The 18751-nt window shown below is 43.5% G+C and overlaps 1 protein-coding gene across 1 annotated transcript in view; it reads left to right on the forward strand.

The window, feature by feature from the left end:
- The window catches only part of EEPD1 (endonuclease/exonuclease/phosphatase family domain containing 1), a 112142-nt gene that overhangs the window by 67770 nt on the left and 25621 nt on the right, over window positions 1-18751 (forward strand). The window contains exon 3 of the mRNA XM_049641695.1: window positions 1125-1176. Within this exon, the coding sequence (XP_049497652.1) occupies window positions 1125-1176 (52 nt within the window). The remainder of the gene's footprint in view (window positions 1-1124; window positions 1177-18751) is intronic.

An 18751-nucleotide genomic window follows, 5' to 3' on the forward strand; every position in this document is an offset into this window, starting at 1 on the left:
TGAATTCTCTCATCTGAGTTGCTGGCTACAGTTCTGGCCCCTAAACTGGAAACGGGCGGGTTGTGTACACTCCACACCCCTACTCTATGCTTGGTGCCTTTGCCTCTGCTGTCCCTCTGTGGGTCGCCTTTCTCCCAGGTCAAGGCTAGCCAGACCCTCCTCCAGGAAGCCTTCCTTGTTCTCTGCCAGGGCCAGGCTTCTCTCTGCATCTTGGCCTGTCTACTTGGTACCCTGCACATTGTATTCTGACTGTGGTCTGACTGTGGCCTCCAAGAGGCTGTGAGGTCCTCCTGGGCTGGGACCATGTCCCAGTTCTGGGTACCCTCGGCCACCCACATACTGTAGGGCTTGATCACTGTGTGGTAAACAGATGAGCAGCTGAGCCGTCCATGTTTATAAGCAGTGAATTTAGCTGTTGGCTTGTTATCATCAAAAGGACATCGAGGGAAGACTAATTCTAAACATGGGCAACTAATTGTAAACATGGGCAACTGCTATGTTATAGCATGGGCCAGAATTTCCTTCTTTTTAAGGCTGAATAATAATTCCATTGCATGCAGGGTCACCTGGGTGACTCAGTCACTTGAGCGTCTGACTTCGGCTTAGGTCACGATCTCAAAGTTCATGAGTTTGAGCCCCACATCAGGCTCACTGCTGTCAGCTCAGAGCCTACTTCAGATCTTTCTGCCCCTCCCCTGCTCACATTTGCTCTTAGAAATAGAATAAACATTAAAAAGAAATAATCCTATTGCATGTATATACCATATTTGTTTATCCATGCATCCACTGATGGACATTTCAGTTGTTTCTACCTTTTGGCTGTTGTGACTAATGCCTCTATGAACATGGGTATGCAAGTATCTGTTCCAGTTCCTATTTTCAACTCTTTTGGGTATGTGCCCAGAAGTGAAATTTCTGGATCATATGATGAAATCAGCTGTACAATTTAGAAATATTTTTAATAGTTCTGAATTGGTTATTTCAATTCAAAGCAGAGGTTGATTTTAGATGGGACTAAGCAGAAATGCAGGCTGACACGTCAAACTTTTGTTCTTGGGACTTGGCTGATGCTTGGTGACGTGAAATGATTTGTTCTCAAGTGTGGTTTCCATTTTTTCTTACAGCATCAAGCTTCTAGCTGTGCAGGAACTACTTGACAGAGAGGCCCTGGAAAAGGTAAATACTTTGTTCTTTCTACCCCACGTTCACAAACTTAGAGCAGAGTGCCACACGCAGGAAAAATTCAGCTTCCTGTCACCAGAGACAGCACTTACTGCAGAGTGGCTCTGTTAGTTTGTGTTCTTAACAGTCAGAGAACCATGCAGAATTTTCACCAAAACTCCCCACATTGCTCACATCCTGTTACAAACTCAGCCTTGCAAGGCTCCTTCAGGGTTGTGTGACAGCAGGGACTCGCCATGCAGGCTTTCTGTTCCTCTTAACACCGTGCGATGGGCCAGACTCCATGCTGGCCACCGCACATCATTTCTGCTTGTGGCTGTTGCCATCTGGGCTTACGGATGGTAGAATGGAGGCCCAGCGAAGTTAGGTAACTTGCCCAAGGAAAATTAGCTAAGTGGCAGAGTAAAGATTTGAACCTCTTGGTTCCATTTCCGAAATCAGTGCTTCTGTTCGGCAGGCAAGTTCATGAGTTTGATCTTTCTAGGCTGTTTGTGAAGATTAGCAAATTCCCTCCCCACCTGAAACTTAGGTTTCACTGTGTTCTGGAAGAGATATCCAGTGTCTCAGCTTTCTGTGATCAAGCCAAGCACACATCTGGGGATCCTTTGCCAGTTATGAGTTCAAGTTCTATGCACATGGTGGTGCAAGCTCTGGAAAACAGACTGGGCAAGGCCAAGAGCCAGCCCATGGGCCTCCCAACTCATACCAAGCTGCTCTCCTGGGGCACCTCAGACTCTTCCTCAGTATGTAGCTATGGGCAGTAATTAGAATCTATAATGTTAACATAAAAGAAAGTGGTTAGAGATATAAACAGTGAAGCAATATTATTGTATTTATAGAATTTTAAATGTTTGGATTGGCGGTCAGTCTGCTGGTTGGCATGAAAACAAAGTGTTTAAGCACCAAGCAGTGATGTGAGGGGAGGGGATGCTGAGCTCTGGCTCTGAATGTAACATTCCTTCAGCCTCATTTTCATCACAGGGATAATGCTGCCTGCCTGACCTCAGAGAGGCACCACGAGAACCAAATGAGTTGGTGTCGTGGAAGGGCTTTCTAAATGCCAAAGCACTCGACTCATATTAATTCTTAATTACTTGTATTAATTCTTAATAGACATCCAGCCATTAAAACGTATGAGGTCCAGCTCTAAAAGGCATCCTTGGGCCAAATGACAATGTTGGATGTGGATTGTAGATTAGATTAAAGTATTAGATCAACGTGAACTTTTCCCGGAGTCGATGACTAGTACGTGTAAGAGAATGGACTTATTCTTAGGAATTATACACTGGGGTATTTCGGAATCAAGGGGCGTGCTGTTTATAACTTATTCTCCAATGATTCAGAACAAAATAGTGGAGATCTATGTGTGCGTATGTGAGCCAGAGGGAGAAAGAGCAAGCATAAATGATAAAGCAAATGGGGCAGAGTGCAGGCGGGTGGCCCTTCCGGGTGAAGGAGTATATGAAGATTCTTTGTATGTTCTTGAAACCTTGTAAAAGTGCGCTCTCCAAAAACAGTTTTTCTTCTCAGTATTCTCTACAGTTTTGTTTGTTTGTTTGTTTGTTTTGCTCTTCAATTAGGGAAACTGCAGAAACCATCCGACAAAGCTCATAAGCATGTGGAGTCCATGTGCTAAGGTGTATCAGTATAATAAAAACACAGGCAACGATTAGGTCTTTAATGCTGTGTTAATATTCAGTTTGGAGAAGCCGCACGGGCAAGCCAATTTGGGGTGCTAACTGCTTGTGGAATATAGCAGAGAAGGGGGTCAGGGCTTGCTGTGGGGGGTAGCAGTGCTGCCCTGAGGGTTAAGTGTTGAGGCTGCTGTGAAGAGGGGTGTATAATGTGCAGCTCAAGCAGCCTGGGCCCAGAACCTGCCTCCTCCTTCCTCACTGGGGTGTCTTGGGTTAGTAACCCTCTTGTGCTTCAGTTTCTCAGTCTATAACGTGGAAATCTTTATAATCCCCAGTTCACAGAGGTTTTGAGAAGATGAAGTTATGTCAATGTGAAGGACTTAACTCTGTGCCCGGGGCTCAGTGATCCCCATAAGTTACTGGCTACACGCATTATTTCCCCATCTCCTCCTCCTTCCCGTTCACCAAGGCTGATGATGGTTTTGAATTGTTCCCCTATCTCCATACATGACAAGTAGAAAGATTTACAAGATGGTCCAAATATGCACAGAGGCAGGGTGGGAGCCAAGTTCACTTAGTGTCCTTCTTCCTTCCTTCTTTCCTTTGTTCATTTGTTCATTCATCCATTTATACTACGGGCCTCTGTTGAGCTTTCTATGTGCCAGACAAGTGTAGGAAAGAAACATTGTAAGTTTACTTATTTTTGAGAGAGAGAGAGCCAGAGTGCCAGCCGAGGAGGGCAGAGAGAAGGAGACAGAATCTGAAGCAGGCTCCGGGCTCTGAGCTGTCAGCACAGAGCCCGACGCAGGGCTCGAGCCCACGAACTATGAGATCGTGATCTGAGCCAAAGTGGCACGCTTAACTGACTGAGCCACCCAGGTGCCCCCAAGTAGGAAACATTTTGAGGCAAGTCCAGAAACAACCAGTTGACACGAGCTTGGTAGTCAGTGGCATTTTGAGTGACACATGGTATATTACCTGCCATGGTACCATTTTCTGCAGCAAGATTGGCCCAGTTCATATGCTGGAATAAGATACGTTCCCAAAGAGCCTTGTGACATATGGATTCTCATCCACCTGGATAAGTTAAAGAACCACCAAGAAGAGTTCTTAGTAAGCGGGAGAGCTTTGCTACTCCAAGTGTGATCTGTAGATCAGCAGCGTCTGAAGCTTATTAGAAAGGCAGAATCTCAGTCTCTACCCAGACACCGGAATCAGTCTGCATTCTTTTTTTTTTTTTTAGTGTTTATTTATTTCTTTTGAGAGAGAGAGAGAGAGAGAGAGAAAGAGAGAGAGAGAGCGCGTGAACAGGGGGGAGGGGCAGAGAGAGAAGAGAGAGAATCCCAAGCAGTTTCTGGGCTATCAGTGTGGAGCCCGACATGGGGCTAGATCTCACAACTATGGTACCATGATCCGAGCTGAAATCAAGAGTCAGACACTTCACTGAGCCACCCAGGCGCCCCCAGAATCAGTCTGCATTCGAACAAGACCCATTGAGTTGTGCGCACTGAAGTCCAAGAAGTTGTCCTGGGGAGAATCATTCACTGTCACCATCTCTGCTATCGACTAGCCCATCTTAATAGAGAACTTCTGAGGTGTCAGACTTTTGCTTCTGTGGCCAATTAAGCTGTTTTTTCTTTTTACACCAAAAGAAAATTAAACATCATTCTATTTGTAAGAACCCAGTTTTTATCTTTAGTTTTCCTGCTTCTTCCTTTCATTTAGAAAATAGTCCTAATTTATTTATTTTTATTTTTTTAAGTGTTTATTTTTTGGGAGAGAGAGAGAGAGAGAGTGAGTGGGGGAGGTGTAGAGAGAGAAGGGGACACAGAATCGGAAGCAGGCTCCAGGCTCTGAGCTGTCAGCACAGAGCCCGACGTGGGGCTCGAGCCCACAAATTGTGGGATCATGACCTGAGCTGAAGTCAGATGCTTAACCGACTGAGCCACCCAGGCGCCCTGTCTTATTTAATTTAATAGGTAGAGCCAGAAAGGCCTCAGTGAGACACATCCTACAAACCTCAAACCTCTTCGACTATCTTCACCGCTGGGCTTCCGGTGGCAATCTGCTTTTGGGGTTTGCGATTACTGGACTCCTGAGATCCCGCCATGGTGGAACTAGTCACCTCCAGGCACAGTCCCAAGAATGGGAACCCGTTACCTGAATGCCTTTCTCTTGTAAGATATAAGCTATTGAGGGGTCATTTCCCTCACAGGTACTTGCAGGTTCAATATGACCAGTAAAATAATCATATTATGTAAAACATAATATAAAAGGCAGAAGAGAAGCAGCAGTGTTTTGGAGTGTCCTAGCCAGTAAGATTTCAAGTGCTTTTTCTCCCTAATAGTGCATTATGGTCTTTGTATTTTAGCTTCAAATTTGCCTGACTTCTACTTCCCCTGGTTTCAGGTAGAAAGCCTGTCTGTCGTAAAAGTGCCAAGGCTTTCCTGGCTTCTGCAGCACACAGGGCCAGCTCAGGGGAGGCTCTCTTATGGGAGAGCTGAGGTCCCCTCCCAGCCTCGCCCCTGTTTGGCTGTTGGACCTGGCAGAGGACCTTCTTTGGATCCCCTTTCTTTACATAAAACTGATCTCTCTGGTTCGTTCCCACCCTAAAACCCTTGGGTTTTATTTTCTCAGTTGATCCCTGATCCCATTGTGAAGAGGGGAAATTCTTTTTCTCATACCCTGTTTTCTAGTATTTTCTCTACTTCCTAGTGGGTTTCGGGGCCTCTATGTTTCATGTGCCCTACTCACCATTAAAACACACTTTTTGGGGAGAAGTGATGGTGAGTTCATGCCCAGTGACCCTTGCACACAGATCAATAGGCTTCTAGGTTTTGCTTCTTCTAACATTATCTGTCTTAAGTGCAGTAGATTGGGGTGGAGGTTGGGGACCCCGGGGAGGATAAGGTCTCTCAATTTCTCTTCTCTAAAGATACTACATTAAGTCATTTCCTGGACAAGTGACAGTCATTTGTCATTTATTTAGAAAATAAGCTATTGGGGCACTTGGGTGGCTCAGTTGGTTAAGCGTCTGACTCTTGGTTTCAGCTCAGGCCGTGATCTCACAGTTTCATGTGTTCAAGCCCTGTATCAGGCTCTGTGCTGACAGTGCAGAGCCTGCTTGGGATCTCTCTTCCTCTTTCTCTGCCCCTCCCCTGCTCACACTGTCTCTGTCTCTCTCGAGATTAAATAAATAAATTTAAAACTTAAAAATAAACTTAAAAAAATCTATAAGCCATACAATTAATAAGCTAAGTTTCTCTACCAATTTTTTGTCTTAAAAAACCTTGGAACCATGGGAAGATTATTTAATTTGCATAAATGTCAGGACATGTGACATTTCTCTGATAAATGTTTTGGATTTAGATGGGCTTTGTCATCAAGCATCTATCAGGTGCCAAGAGCAAGGACTTGTTCTGAGAAGAATGCACACCATCCCGTTCTCTGTGTTCTCTTTGCTTTAAGTGTGAGATGCTTTTGTTTTTCTGAACTTAAGGCACACAGATTTGTTTCCCAGGCTCTATAAACAGGCCCATCTAATGCCTTTCAATGTGGCATTGCATGAAAGGAAATAAAAATATTGGTACAGCTTGATTTAGTAAGATCATTTTTCAATGACCCTTTCAAATAGCTTCCTGCAAAGTTGCAAACAATAGCTTGGCCGTTTGCTCCAGCTGGAGTCACCCTTTTACTGGACGGGCCAGAGGGCAGAGCACCGGCCGACCCAACCCAGGATCCAAGTCTGCCTGAAAAGCTGCCTGTGTGAGGCTCAGGCCACCCAGCTCATGACCATTGCCCGTGTTATCCCCACCCCAGCCTCTACAGGCCATGACTCAGCCATTAATCACAAGCTGACTGAGTCCGTGCTGTGTCTCCTGGAACCCTGGTTCCGAGGGTCCATAGACTGAGGTTGAACCCAGCTCTGATGTTTACCAGCTAGGAGATCTCTTGGGCAAGTTATTGATCAGACTTAGTTTCTTTTTTAACGTGAGTGGAGATCACAGTAATACCTACCTCACTTGGATTTTTTTATGAGAATTAAACAAGACAGTATATGAGTTAAAAGAGATTTTGTATGGAGTAAGCACCAGAGCAATGGTAGCTAATGCTGTCCCTGCTACTGATGTCATCCCTGGTGTCGTCGTCTTCGTGATCATCATCATCATCACTGATACCTCTTTCTCCTCCTTTTTGGAGAAGCCCAACTTGAGATTGAGCTGATGGCATTAGAGGATGTTAAAAAAAGGAGTTCCCACCCCTGCCCTCTCCTTGTTTGCCAGATTGACCAGGACAAAATGCCTGCTGGTCTTCATGCCTGCTGCTGGATATTTTTCATAGAATTTCAGCTTTGCAGCCCGACTCTGAGTCTAGTTTTCTTACAGGTGCTGTGGATGATCCCCTGGACCTCTTTTGGTACCTTACATACGAGATGAAGCGCATGCATTTCACTAGCAAGACTGAATGCAGAAAACTTTAACTTGATATTTGCACGTGGTGGTCAGGGACTTTTGCAGCTGAACCCTAGGGGTGGACGACATTGGAATTGGAAGTTAGTAGCTTCCCGGGAATTCTCAGAAAGAAAAAGGACGTAAATAACAGTCACATCAATGCGTGTCTGTGACCTAAGGATGCTAAATGCTTAGATCTATAACCGGTGCTGGTGTTTTCTGAACACACACACAGGTACATACATAAGTTCTAGCTCTGCCATTCCATGCTTTTGGAGGGTGTTTTTTTTTTTTTTTTTTTACTGTGATTTGGACTTCCACTTAATTTAGTTTGTGCAACAATTGAGTACTTAACATTGTGCCTAAGTTGCACTGCATACCAAAGAGGGTAGAGTTCTCTTTGCATTTCTTTCGAATGCACGAATGCACTCGTAAATGCATTCGAATGGCATATATAACATCTCAGAATGCCAGGGCTGAGGGAGACTGTTCAAACCATGGAATCTTACCCTGCCATTTTGCAGATAGGACATGGAGACTAAAGGAGCTGAAATGTCCTCCTGGCCCAGGGCCCATAGCAGTTGTGTTGTAGAACCAAGAGTGGACCCCAGTGGATGGGACTCCATTCCAGAGCTCCCTTCCAGCCACTGCCTATCTCCCGTGATCTCCTTTAATCTGGACATTAGCTTTAGCAGACTTTGTGGAAGCTTCTATCTCTGCATATCGCAGGAGTGGGAGCAGACCCGCAGGCTCAGGCCCTGGCCAGACGAGGGAGAGCTGAGACTCAGGTCTTTGAACAGCATGACTTGTAGTAAAACAGACACAAGCATATAATGTTTGTCTCCCCCGAGGACCCTTTGGTCCAGCAGGGGAAACAGAATGTGGGCTGGGGTTGAAGGAGGAGGCGGCTAGAGGTTCAGGGCTCCAGATGTGGACAGTACCAGGGGAGCATCCAAGAGTGGAGGAACTCGCAGCCGTGTGAGGGCTGCGGGGGTCCAAGGACCTGCCGAGGAGGCAGTAGAGAACATGCAGCAGACACCCCCTTCATTTAGGCTCAGCGTCAACATGAATAGCTTCGAGAATCTTCACGTAAAGTCTACTTAAAAATACCTTTTAAAAAATAGCACTCTGTCTTCATTTAAAAATATCAGAATGAGATTCTTCAGCTCCCTGGGTTTATTTTTTCTCCCCTGCCTGGTCCTTCATGTAGTCTGAGCTTAATCTGAATGCCATCTTGAATGGTCTGTATTCATGTATCTGTTAGTTGTTTTTTTGTTTGTTTGTTTCTTTTAAGTGGGTTGAGCCATATCAGTGTCTAAGCATGATTAAACTCACGGTAGTCATGTTTCTGGCCAAATCCCTTCCAGCAGGCAGCTTTTTACCTTCCTTGAGGGGCTGGGAAGCAGAAACGGAGGCCTCTGTGAATGAAGCACAGGCTGCCCCTGTTCGCCGCGTGGAGTCTGGCTCAGGCCCACTGCCCGGCTGCCACAACCACCCCCTCACCGGCTCTGCTTCAACAACTGCACACTTGGGCCCCACCCCCGTTCTGCAAAGGGCTGTTGGCTGGGGTCCCCCCAGGCACCTTCGCTGCCAGAAAATGGAGCATCTTGGTGAATTATGGGCCAGACTTCACAGTTCATTTAAAAAAAGAGAGAGATGTATTTTCTCTTTTTTTTTTTTTTAGAATCACAAGATACCGTGTATGTTTAGGGGCTCCCACTACCTTTCTGTCTTTATGAAAAGCTTTTGTATGGAGTGAGCAAAATGTAGAGTCCCAAATAAGATTCTTACATCCCCTTTAGCTTTATTAGCTATCAAAGATATGCAAATTAAACAAGAGATTCTTTCACATTTAGTACATTAGTAAAGTATTTTAGGCAATGCTGTAAGATGTTGAAAGTGTCAATAAAACCAGTGTCGGCATTCATTGCTGGGGAAGGGTGGTGATGAGGCACTGTCCTTCCATAAGCTCTTGGGCAGCATATTTTGTCAGCCTTTGAGATGCCCCTGCCCTGTGCCAGTGATCCCATTCGCGGAAGCGTTTCTTAAGGAAATGATCCATAAAAACAGAAAATAGCAAGCGTGTTCTATCATGCTTTCTAATTACGAATAATGAACGGCAGTTCAGTGCTCAGTGGGAAGGGAGGGGTTAAACAATCTGTGGTAGCAGGTCCCCAAACCTGAAATGTGTTCCTACTTGTCCTACTTTCCTCTTTGCTACTGTCCTATTTCTCTCCTTTCGTGTGCTGGTAGTTTTCTTGAATGTAAACTCTCCCCCCTCCACGGTCAGCCTTCACACTTCCTCATCTCTCCTGCACCCTTAGGAACCTGGCCTCTGGCCCAGTTCATCTAACAAATCATAGCTTACCCTGGCCGGCTTCTAAGCCAAAGCATTTTTATGTAAGCCGCCTTCTTCTTCTTCTTCTTCTTCTTCTTCTTCTTCTTCTTCTTCTTCTTTTTTTTTCTTTTCTTAAAAAAAAAAACTATGAACTGGTTTGATATAGAACTTAAGAATTTTATAGGCACTTACCCATTTTTAGTAATTTCTGTGCAACAGTTCTGTTTTTATAATGAATGCGTGATGGTTTTATGTTAACAAACATTTCGTAGCATTTTGAAGCCATTTAGATACAACGCTAGGAACTTGGGAGTGGGAAAAGGAAAGAGATTGTATCAGAAGCTTGTCTTATCTAGGTGCGTCTGAACCCACTATTGCCTTCTACCCACGGTTGTCCCTGCGGCTGTTCTTCTGGGTGGTTCCGTTACTTTGGCTTCATACTCTAAGTTCATTATTTCTTAGTCTCCTAATTGATTATATATTTATAGAGGAAAGGAGGAGAAATCTTAGCATGTCTGTTTGGATCTCAAGCTCAGGCAGAGGCCAACACGAGGCCTATAACAAAAGCAGAAAGATGATTTCGTTCAGGCTTCAAAGTGAAGAGGGCCTTGAAAAATCACCACTCTCCGTGTTTTGCTTAGAATTGTATTATTAAGTAGAGAGCCTTTTGCTGACCTCTTCTAGTGGCTTATAAATGATGGGCTGGTCTTGTGCACTTATCCAGCCCATGATTTAAACATAGTGTGTCCATGTTAATATTTTTCCTGTGCTAGCTCTTTGCTTGAGATGCCCTCTTTCCTCTTCAAGAGGGTATCTGGAGTCTCCAGTTCTGGAAATGGCAGTGCAGCTTATATCAGTATAAACTTCCCTCAAATAACAATTATAAACTCTGGGTAAAATGCAAACAACTATTTGAAAGCACTAAGAGCTACCAAAAGCAGGCAGAAACTGGAGAGCAGTCAACCCTGGAAATAAGAAACCAGCGCTGGGCGAGATCCACATCTGTTTAGCTTTTCCCCCTGATCGCATTGCCCAGTCTGTGTGAGCAGCTAGAGTTCAGGCAGGAAATCACGAGTCTTCTCTCTCTTTTTTTTTTCCCCCTTCGTCAGTCTACCTAAAGGTTTCTCATTTTTTTGTTGTGCTTTTCAAAGAACTTTTGAGTTTTTAATTTGCTCCATTATGTTTTATCTTCTATTTCATTCATTTCTGCTCTGATCTTTCTTATTTCTTTCCTTCTCCTTGCTTTGGGTTTGATTTTCTTCCCCCCCACCCCCACCAGCCCGTGTCTGCAAGTAGAAGCTTAAGTTATTGATTTCAGACCTTTCTTCCTTACTGATATAAACATCTACAGCTATAAATTTTTCTTCTAAGTGCTGTTTTAGATTACTCCCATAAGTTTGGGTATGCTGCATCTTTATTTTTATTAATCTCAGAGTTTTTAGTTTCCCTTGTGATTTCTTCTTTCTTTCCACCGTAATTTACAAGTGTGTTGTTTAATTTCCATTTATTTGTGGATTTCCCAAAATTCTTTCTGCTGTTGACTTCTAATTTTATTCCATTCCACTGCAGTCAGAGAACATGCTTTACTTGACGTCAGTCCTTTTGTTTTTTCTTTCCTTTTTTTAGATGTTTATTTATTTTGAGACAGAGGGCATGAGCACAAGTGGGGAGGGAGAGAGAAAGGGAGAGAGAGAGAGACTCTTAATGCAGGGCTTGAACCCATGTACCCTGAGACCATGACCTAAGTTGAAATCAAGAGTTGGCCACTTAACTGACTGAGCCTGACTTCAGTCCTTTCAAATGCATCAAAGCTTGTTTTATGGCCTAGAATGTGTTCTCTTCTGGAGAATGTTCTATGTACACTTGAGAAGAATGTGTATCTGGGGTTGTTTGGCTGAGTGTTCTGTAAATGTTTATAGGTCTGTTTGGTTGATATTATTGCCTAAGTCTTTTATTTTCTGTTGATCTTATGTTTATTTGTTCTAACCATTACTGAAAGTGGAATATTGAAGTTCCCAACTATTGTTCCTTCCTTCAATTCTGTCAGTTTTTGTCTCATGTATTTGGGATTTTTTTTATTTGTTTCATATATATTTATAATGGTTATGTCTTTCTGATTGAATAATCCTTTCGTTAATATAAAATGTCCCTCTTTATCTCTTGTAACAGCCTTCATTTTAAAGTCTATTTTTCTAATATTAGTTTAGCCACTCCAGCTTTCTTATGGTTGCTGTTTGCATCATGTGTCTTTTTCTGTCTTTTTACTTTCAACCTACTCATATCTTTGAATCTTATCTGTATGTCCTGTACTCAGGATAAGTTTGATATTGTTTTTTTTTTACCCAATTTGGAAGTCTCTGCCTTTTGATTGGGTTATTTAATCCATTCACATTTAATGTTATTATTGATACAGTCACATTTACAGCTCCCATTTTACTTTTTGTTTTCTATATCTTATGTCTTTTTGTTCCTTTTCTCCCTCTTTCACTGCTTTCGTTTGCATTAAGTGCATACTTTCTACGGTAGCATTTTAATTTCCATAGTGATTTTTTTCACTATGCTTTCTGAGTTATTTTCTTAGTAGTTGCTGTTGAATTTGCCATATAAGTCTTAATTTATTAGATTTATACTAACTTATTTCAGATTTGTACTAACTTAATTTCAGTGAGAGATAAAACCTTATTTCTATATAGCTGAATTCCCTCTTCCCCCTTTGGGAGCTGTTGCTACTACACATGTTACATCTAACTACTATGCTACAGACCAACTAGACATTATTATAGTCATTACTTTATATACTATTATGTCTTTTAAAGAAGATGAGAGAAGAAAGGAGAACAAGTATCTATTTATAGCAGTAGCTCCATTAACCTTATTATTTACTATTTCCAGTTTTCTTCATTTGTTCCTGTGGGTTCACATTACTATTTGGCATCATTATCTTACATGCATATACAAATGTGTGGAGGGGTGAGTGGGTGGATGGATGGATGAATGGATAGATGGATAGATACATGGATACATACATACTTCCATGCATACATACACAGTTGGCAGGCAGACAAATAGAATATACCAGATTGCCGTATAAAAATGTATTTATTGCTATGGCTCATGGTCAAAAATGTTTAAAAACTGCTGTCCTAGACCATCTGTTGGCTGGGAAGAGGGGAAGAGGCTTGCTCTGGGATTTTTTTCAGTACTTGAAAGGCTCTGTTTGTCCTTCAGTATATCCTAAGCATTTTCCCCTCTGATCTTGTTGGTCTCTTGACTCTATTTTCTTTTCTTTTTTATTTATTTATTTATTTATTTATTTTTAAATTTTTTAAAATATTTATTTATTTTTGAGAGACAGAGTGAGACAAAGTGAGAGTGGGGGAGGGGCAGAGAGAGAGGGAGACACAGGATTGGAAACAGGCTCCAGACTCTGAGCTGTCAGCACAGAGCCTGACGTGGGGCTCGAACCCACAGACTGTGAGATCATGACCTGAGCTAAAGCCAGATGCTCAACCGACCGAGCCACCCAGGCGCCCCCCTATTTTCTTTTCAATAGAGAGAAAATGTGCTCAACTCACTGCACTCCCTTCAAAATCGTTGCATGTAGCCACCACCTTGTACAAACATTCACTTAGCCATGTGACAGGAGTTACATGCAATTTCCTGTCTTATTTAGTCCACCCTCAAATGCTTCTGTTATCAGGAAATGCTAACAATGAGTTGGTACTGAGAGAACTTTCAATTCACTTCTTTAGAGAATTCTGAGACTTTTCACGAATGATTCATTCATTCATTTCTTAAGAGCATGACTGTGTACTTAGTAAAGTTAGGGTTAGTTTGTCATTTAAAATGAAACAGAGGCAAAGTTAAGTTAGTTTGTCATTTAAAATGGAACAGAAGGGCAGGCAGGTAAAACTGTTTTGCTCTGTCGCTAAAAACATTTATTCTCGTGTTCTCAGCAGGTAAAATTGTCCTAATTGAGCTGGTCACTAAGGCTTGAATTAATTCAGTGGAGAAATCTATCAGGTTGTTAACTACCCATTTAGAATGAGTAATTCCTACAGCTGATAAAATATTTTTTTTTATTAACCTTCAGGAGGCACTGAAATGGTGAGCTTGGGCCTTAACAAGATTCCAAACTTCTGGGAAAGCATCCAACCTGCTTTCAGAGACTTTGATCTATCTTGGTAGAATTTCAGAAAAGTGTACTGACATCCCTTGTGAACACAATCCCAGACCTCTTTCTAGATCCTTCACTTGGTTCCTCCTCTGCATTCTGACTCTGCTGTCCTACACTCCTTGCCTCGCCCCCAGCCTGTCCTACCTAACTCTGGTCCATGAAATGCAGACCCGTTTTCACAGACAGAATTAACTAGGTTCAAAGAAGGCAGCCAGAGAAAACAAAGTAGCTCCCCATATATGCATTATTCTAAAATTACCTGCTTTCCTAGTTATCTGTTAGTGGCTTCCTACACCACTAGCCAGTCAAGAGATTTTTTTAAGTGGCTCTGTAGTGTCATTATTGAGACACCGAGCATCTTCCTGATGTGTCCAGCCCTGGGGATCCACAGGAATCAGAAGTGCCCAGGACTAAAGCAAGATCCCCAGAATTTACAAGCCAAAGAGCTGAACTTGGAAGGGAAAGTGACAAGTTCTGTTTTTTTGCCTGAATTTTCAGCATTTGCGCCAGCTCTGGAGAGGCGGGTGGGAGCAGTGGAGGGAGATTAAAGCCTTTGCCCATGTTGATTACAAAATTGTGACTGTATTACTGCAAATCTTCTGTATCAGGCAAGATTTGTCTTCCCTTCTTCTGTCCACCTGGCTGAAACCTCTAGGTGAAGAATAAATTGCTACATATCGATTGTTCATTTTATTTGTCCTTACCAGACATCCTTGCCGTGCGCTTCATTTGTGTGGCTATATTTGAAAATGAGAGGGGAAGAAGTAACATGTATTTTTAGGCTTCATTTCAGGATGTGGCCGGGACATTTTTTTAATGTTGTTTTTGGTACTTAATTTATTTAGTAACAGCACTTAATTTGCTTTTATTTATGAAAAAACGCAACGTGTGTGTGTGCATGCACTTGCATAGCTTCTGCCTGAATAAAGTTCAAGTCAGTTGATCAGTATTTATGCCATAGCTAGAAAAGTGAGATTTCTAGAAAGCTTGGAAGCAGAAAGAAAAATTAAAATACATAAAAGGGGGCTCCTGGGTGGCTCAGTCAGTTAAGCATCCGACTCTTGATGTAGGCTCAGTTTATGATTTCACGGTTCGTGAGATCAAGCCCTGCATCCGGCTCCACGCTGACAGTGCAGAGCCTGCTTGGGATTCTCTCTCTGTCTCTCTCTCTCTCTCCCTCTGTCTCTCTCTCTCTCCCCTCCCTTCCTCCCTCTCTCCGTCCCTCCTTCTCTTTCTGTCCCTCCCCTGCTGCCTGCTCATGCTTTCTTTCTCTCTCTCTCTCAAGACAAAACAAAACAACAAAAAAACACCACTTTTGAAAAAACATATAAAAGGATGATTTGGTCTCTGTAATTTAATTTTGTTTCAGTTCCTCATTTGTAAGCTTACCAGATAACCCTTCTAAAACACAAGATGGATCATGTGACTCCTCACCTTGTACTTGCCACAGCAGGAAGCTGAAGGGCACAATGGCGTCAGATAGACATGGATTTGGGTCCTGGCTCAGCCCCTTGCCCTCTGGGTGATCCTAATCCCTCCAGCCCCACATTCCCCATTTCTCGAGCCATGGCGTGGGTCCGAGCCAGTGGTAGTGTTTGCCCCGTGGTGAGCTGTCTAGTACCAAGCGCTGTTGTGGTTACGACTCATTACCGTGGACTTCTCTTTGTGCCCTGCAGAACACTGTTCTGGCATCCAGGACACTGCCCTTGCCAGGTGTGCAACTTGATTTTTGTAACGCTTCGCAGTGCCCCGTTTGCTTGTGCTCTACCCACTCCCAGTAGTTTGAAAGGAGCTCTAGAGCCTGTGAAACTAACCTCCGGCAGTTAGGCTATTTTTAAGTGCCTCTGGCCAAAAATGTAATGGGAAGGGAGGTTGACTAAAAGATAGTTTGGGGATTTGGCTTTCCATTTCTCCCATTAGCACAGAAAACTGAGAAGTGATGAGTCTCAGGACATTCTCCAAAATGAGAATGCTCTTTCATGAACTGCCACCTATATAGTTCTTGCTGTCATCACGTGCCTGGGAGTGAAAAAATCACAGGTCTCTCCATCCCTTGCTGCCCACACGGAAAAGAACAATCAAATCTGTGTGGTTTGCCCTGAAATAATTTAGGAAATATGAAGGCTTTAAAGCGTAGGATTTGGCATAATGCAAATCAAAATAAAATAAGTCATGAATCAGTAATACTTTCACCCACGGCTTTGAAGTCTTTATTTTTATGATTATGGCTGCTAAGGACGGCAGGCTGCATAAACACCATTTAGAATAGCTGAAGGCTGGCATTCTGTAAGAAAAATGGCAACCAGAGCGATTTCCCTGGGGGTCCATAAGAACTAATTTTGTGTTTAATGTAACGGTTCCTAAATAACTCTGGATGCTTCACAGGAACACACAGGAAAGTGCTGGGCGCTCTGCAGCCTAGAGTGAGTCTAAGAGTGAATGAGTCTTCAGTGTTTATGGACTGAGAAAATCTATCTCTGGGGCTGAAAAAAAAGTGGGTGTTCATATAGGAGGGTAGGGATGGGAGCTAATGTAAACCATGGGCTTTGTTCTGCTTCTCTTTGGATTATTTTCTTTGAATGTAAGTACCTACCCTCTTGTCTCGGCTTTTCCTCTCCTCCCATCTTCCTTTTCTGTGTCCCCAACCCTTTCTGTTGTCATATCTGAAACCTCAGAAGTAAAAATACTCACCTGGGTGGCTCAGTCGGTTAAGCGTCTGACTTCAGCTCGGGTCATGATCTCACAGTCCGTGAGTTTGAGCCCCGCGTCGGGCTCTGTGCTGACGGCTCAGAGCCTGGAGCCTGCTTTGGATTCTGTGTCTCCCTCTCTCTGCCCCTCACCTGCTCATGGTCTGTCTCTCTCTCTCAAAAATAAATAAACATTAAAGATTTTTTTAAAAAACTCTTATTAATACATTGTACTGTGGGATGGTTTTTTTGGGGGGAGGGGGGTTTAGAAACACTATTTCCCCAATTGGTACCCATCTTACCCATTCTTTGAGCCTGTCACCTGAAAATATCTAAGACGGAAGAAAATTCTAGAAAGGGAAGAGCTCCGGTAGGCTAAACCAACATGGTTTGTCTTAGGAAATGTTACTGTCACCTTACAAGCTTGGGTCAGGTGCCTTTTTGCTTACAAGTAAAACATCGTAACATATATGGTTGACATTTCACAGCAAAATTTCAGTTCAGCATTTCATTAGGAAGTGACAAATGAAACTCTGTTTCAACCTTCGTCCTTGGCATGTTTCTCGAGCCAGGTAAAAATGTTAGAATCTATGGAGCGGCATATTCAGGGCAAACCCTGGCATGGCCATCACGGTGTTTCTGCTCTGACTTGGGGTCCTTCACTCTGCCTGCAGCTTTCCTACACTCTCCTAAAATAGCTGCAAAATCCTCCAAAACTCATTGCTATTTTCAGACCTGCTTTCCACTTAGAATAATTAGTTTCAATCATTACTCACAAGTTTAGTGCCTAATTTGGGACAAAGTATTTATTTTATTTGCCCTAAAAATGTCTTTTTTGAGCTTCAGAGAGCCTCTATTCCAGGAATTACTGGGCGGTGTTCTCCTCTTCCAGGTGCTCAGTGACCACGTGGTGAAACACTGGATTGTCCCTGTGCAGAGGTGGCCTCCCTGGGGGTGGAACTGACACCCTGATGGAGGGCTCCTGAGGGACAGCCAGCAGGCACAGCTGTAGCCTGGTGTAGCGCCTGGTGTGTGTTGAATGAACAGAGTGGTTCCTCTGCTTTACTTTCAACATCCAATTCATTGTCCAAGTCACTTTCTTTAGTATTGTTTTAAATGTGTTATTTATTTTTGAGAGAGAGAGAGAGAGAGAGAGAGAGAGAGCGAGCAGGGGAAGGGCAGAGAGGGAGGGGGACAGAGGATCCAAAGTGAGCTCTGCACTGATAACAGTGAGCCCGATGTGGGGCTCGAACTCATGAACCACAAGATCATGACCTGAGCCGAAGTTGGACCCTCAACCGACTGAGCCACTCAGGTGCCCTCACTTTCTTTATTATTGATGTAAAATTCACATACCAAAAAAGTAACCATTGCAGAGTTCACTTGAAAGTGTGTCATCCGACGGCATTTACTACATTCACAGTGTTGTGCAACCATCACATCCGTCTCATTCAAGACATTTTCGTCATCCAGAAGGAAACCTAGTATCCTCTTCCTCTCGTCCCCTGGCAACCACCGGTCTGCTTTCCGTCTCTATGGATTTGCCCGTTCAGGGCATTTCATGTACATGGAATCCTACAATTTGGAGCCTTTTGTGTCTGGCTTTGTCACTCAGTGTATTTTTGAGGTTCACCCATGTCGTAGCAGGTATTAATAGGTCATCCCTTTCCTGTGGGTCGCTGGTGGTGCATTGTATGGATACAGCACGTTTTGTTTATTGTTCATTGGTTGACAGACATTTGAGCTGGTTCTATCTTTTGGCTGTTGTGAATAGTGCTGCTGTGAATATTCCCGTACTCGGTCGTATTGGTTTAAGTACCTGTTTTCATTTTTTTAAAGCCAAGTTATGCTTCTTTCTTAATTATCTTTCAGACTGGGATTACTTTCCTTTTAGTCAAGCTGTCCCCATGTCTTACGGCCTGTCGGCCCTTCTCCAGCCCACACTGTATACTACAGCTCTGCACCCGTGTAAAAATGCAGATCTCTTTGTGCCCTCTGTCAGTTTTAGGATTGCTCACAGGAGGAGGAACAAACTCCCTTCAGGGCAGACAGAGCTCTGCATGGTCAGGCTCTGACATCCCTTGGGGCTCATTTCACCATTCTGCCCCTCATCCTCTGTGCTGTAGCCACATTCACCTTTCTGTCCTACAAATTCTCCATGTCTGTCCCACCACAGGCCCTTTGCATGTGCTGTCCGGCTGCCTGGGTTGCTCTCCCCTCCTCTTTAACCAGTTAACTCTGACTCATCCTTGGGTTCTGAGCTCAAGCATCACCTCTTCAGG

This window comes from Panthera uncia, chromosome A2 (genome assembly GCF_023721935.1).
Source record: "Panthera uncia isolate 11264 chromosome A2, Puncia_PCG_1.0, whole genome shotgun sequence".
In the NCBI taxonomy this organism is placed as follows: Eukaryota; Metazoa; Chordata; class Mammalia; order Carnivora; family Felidae; genus Panthera; species Panthera uncia.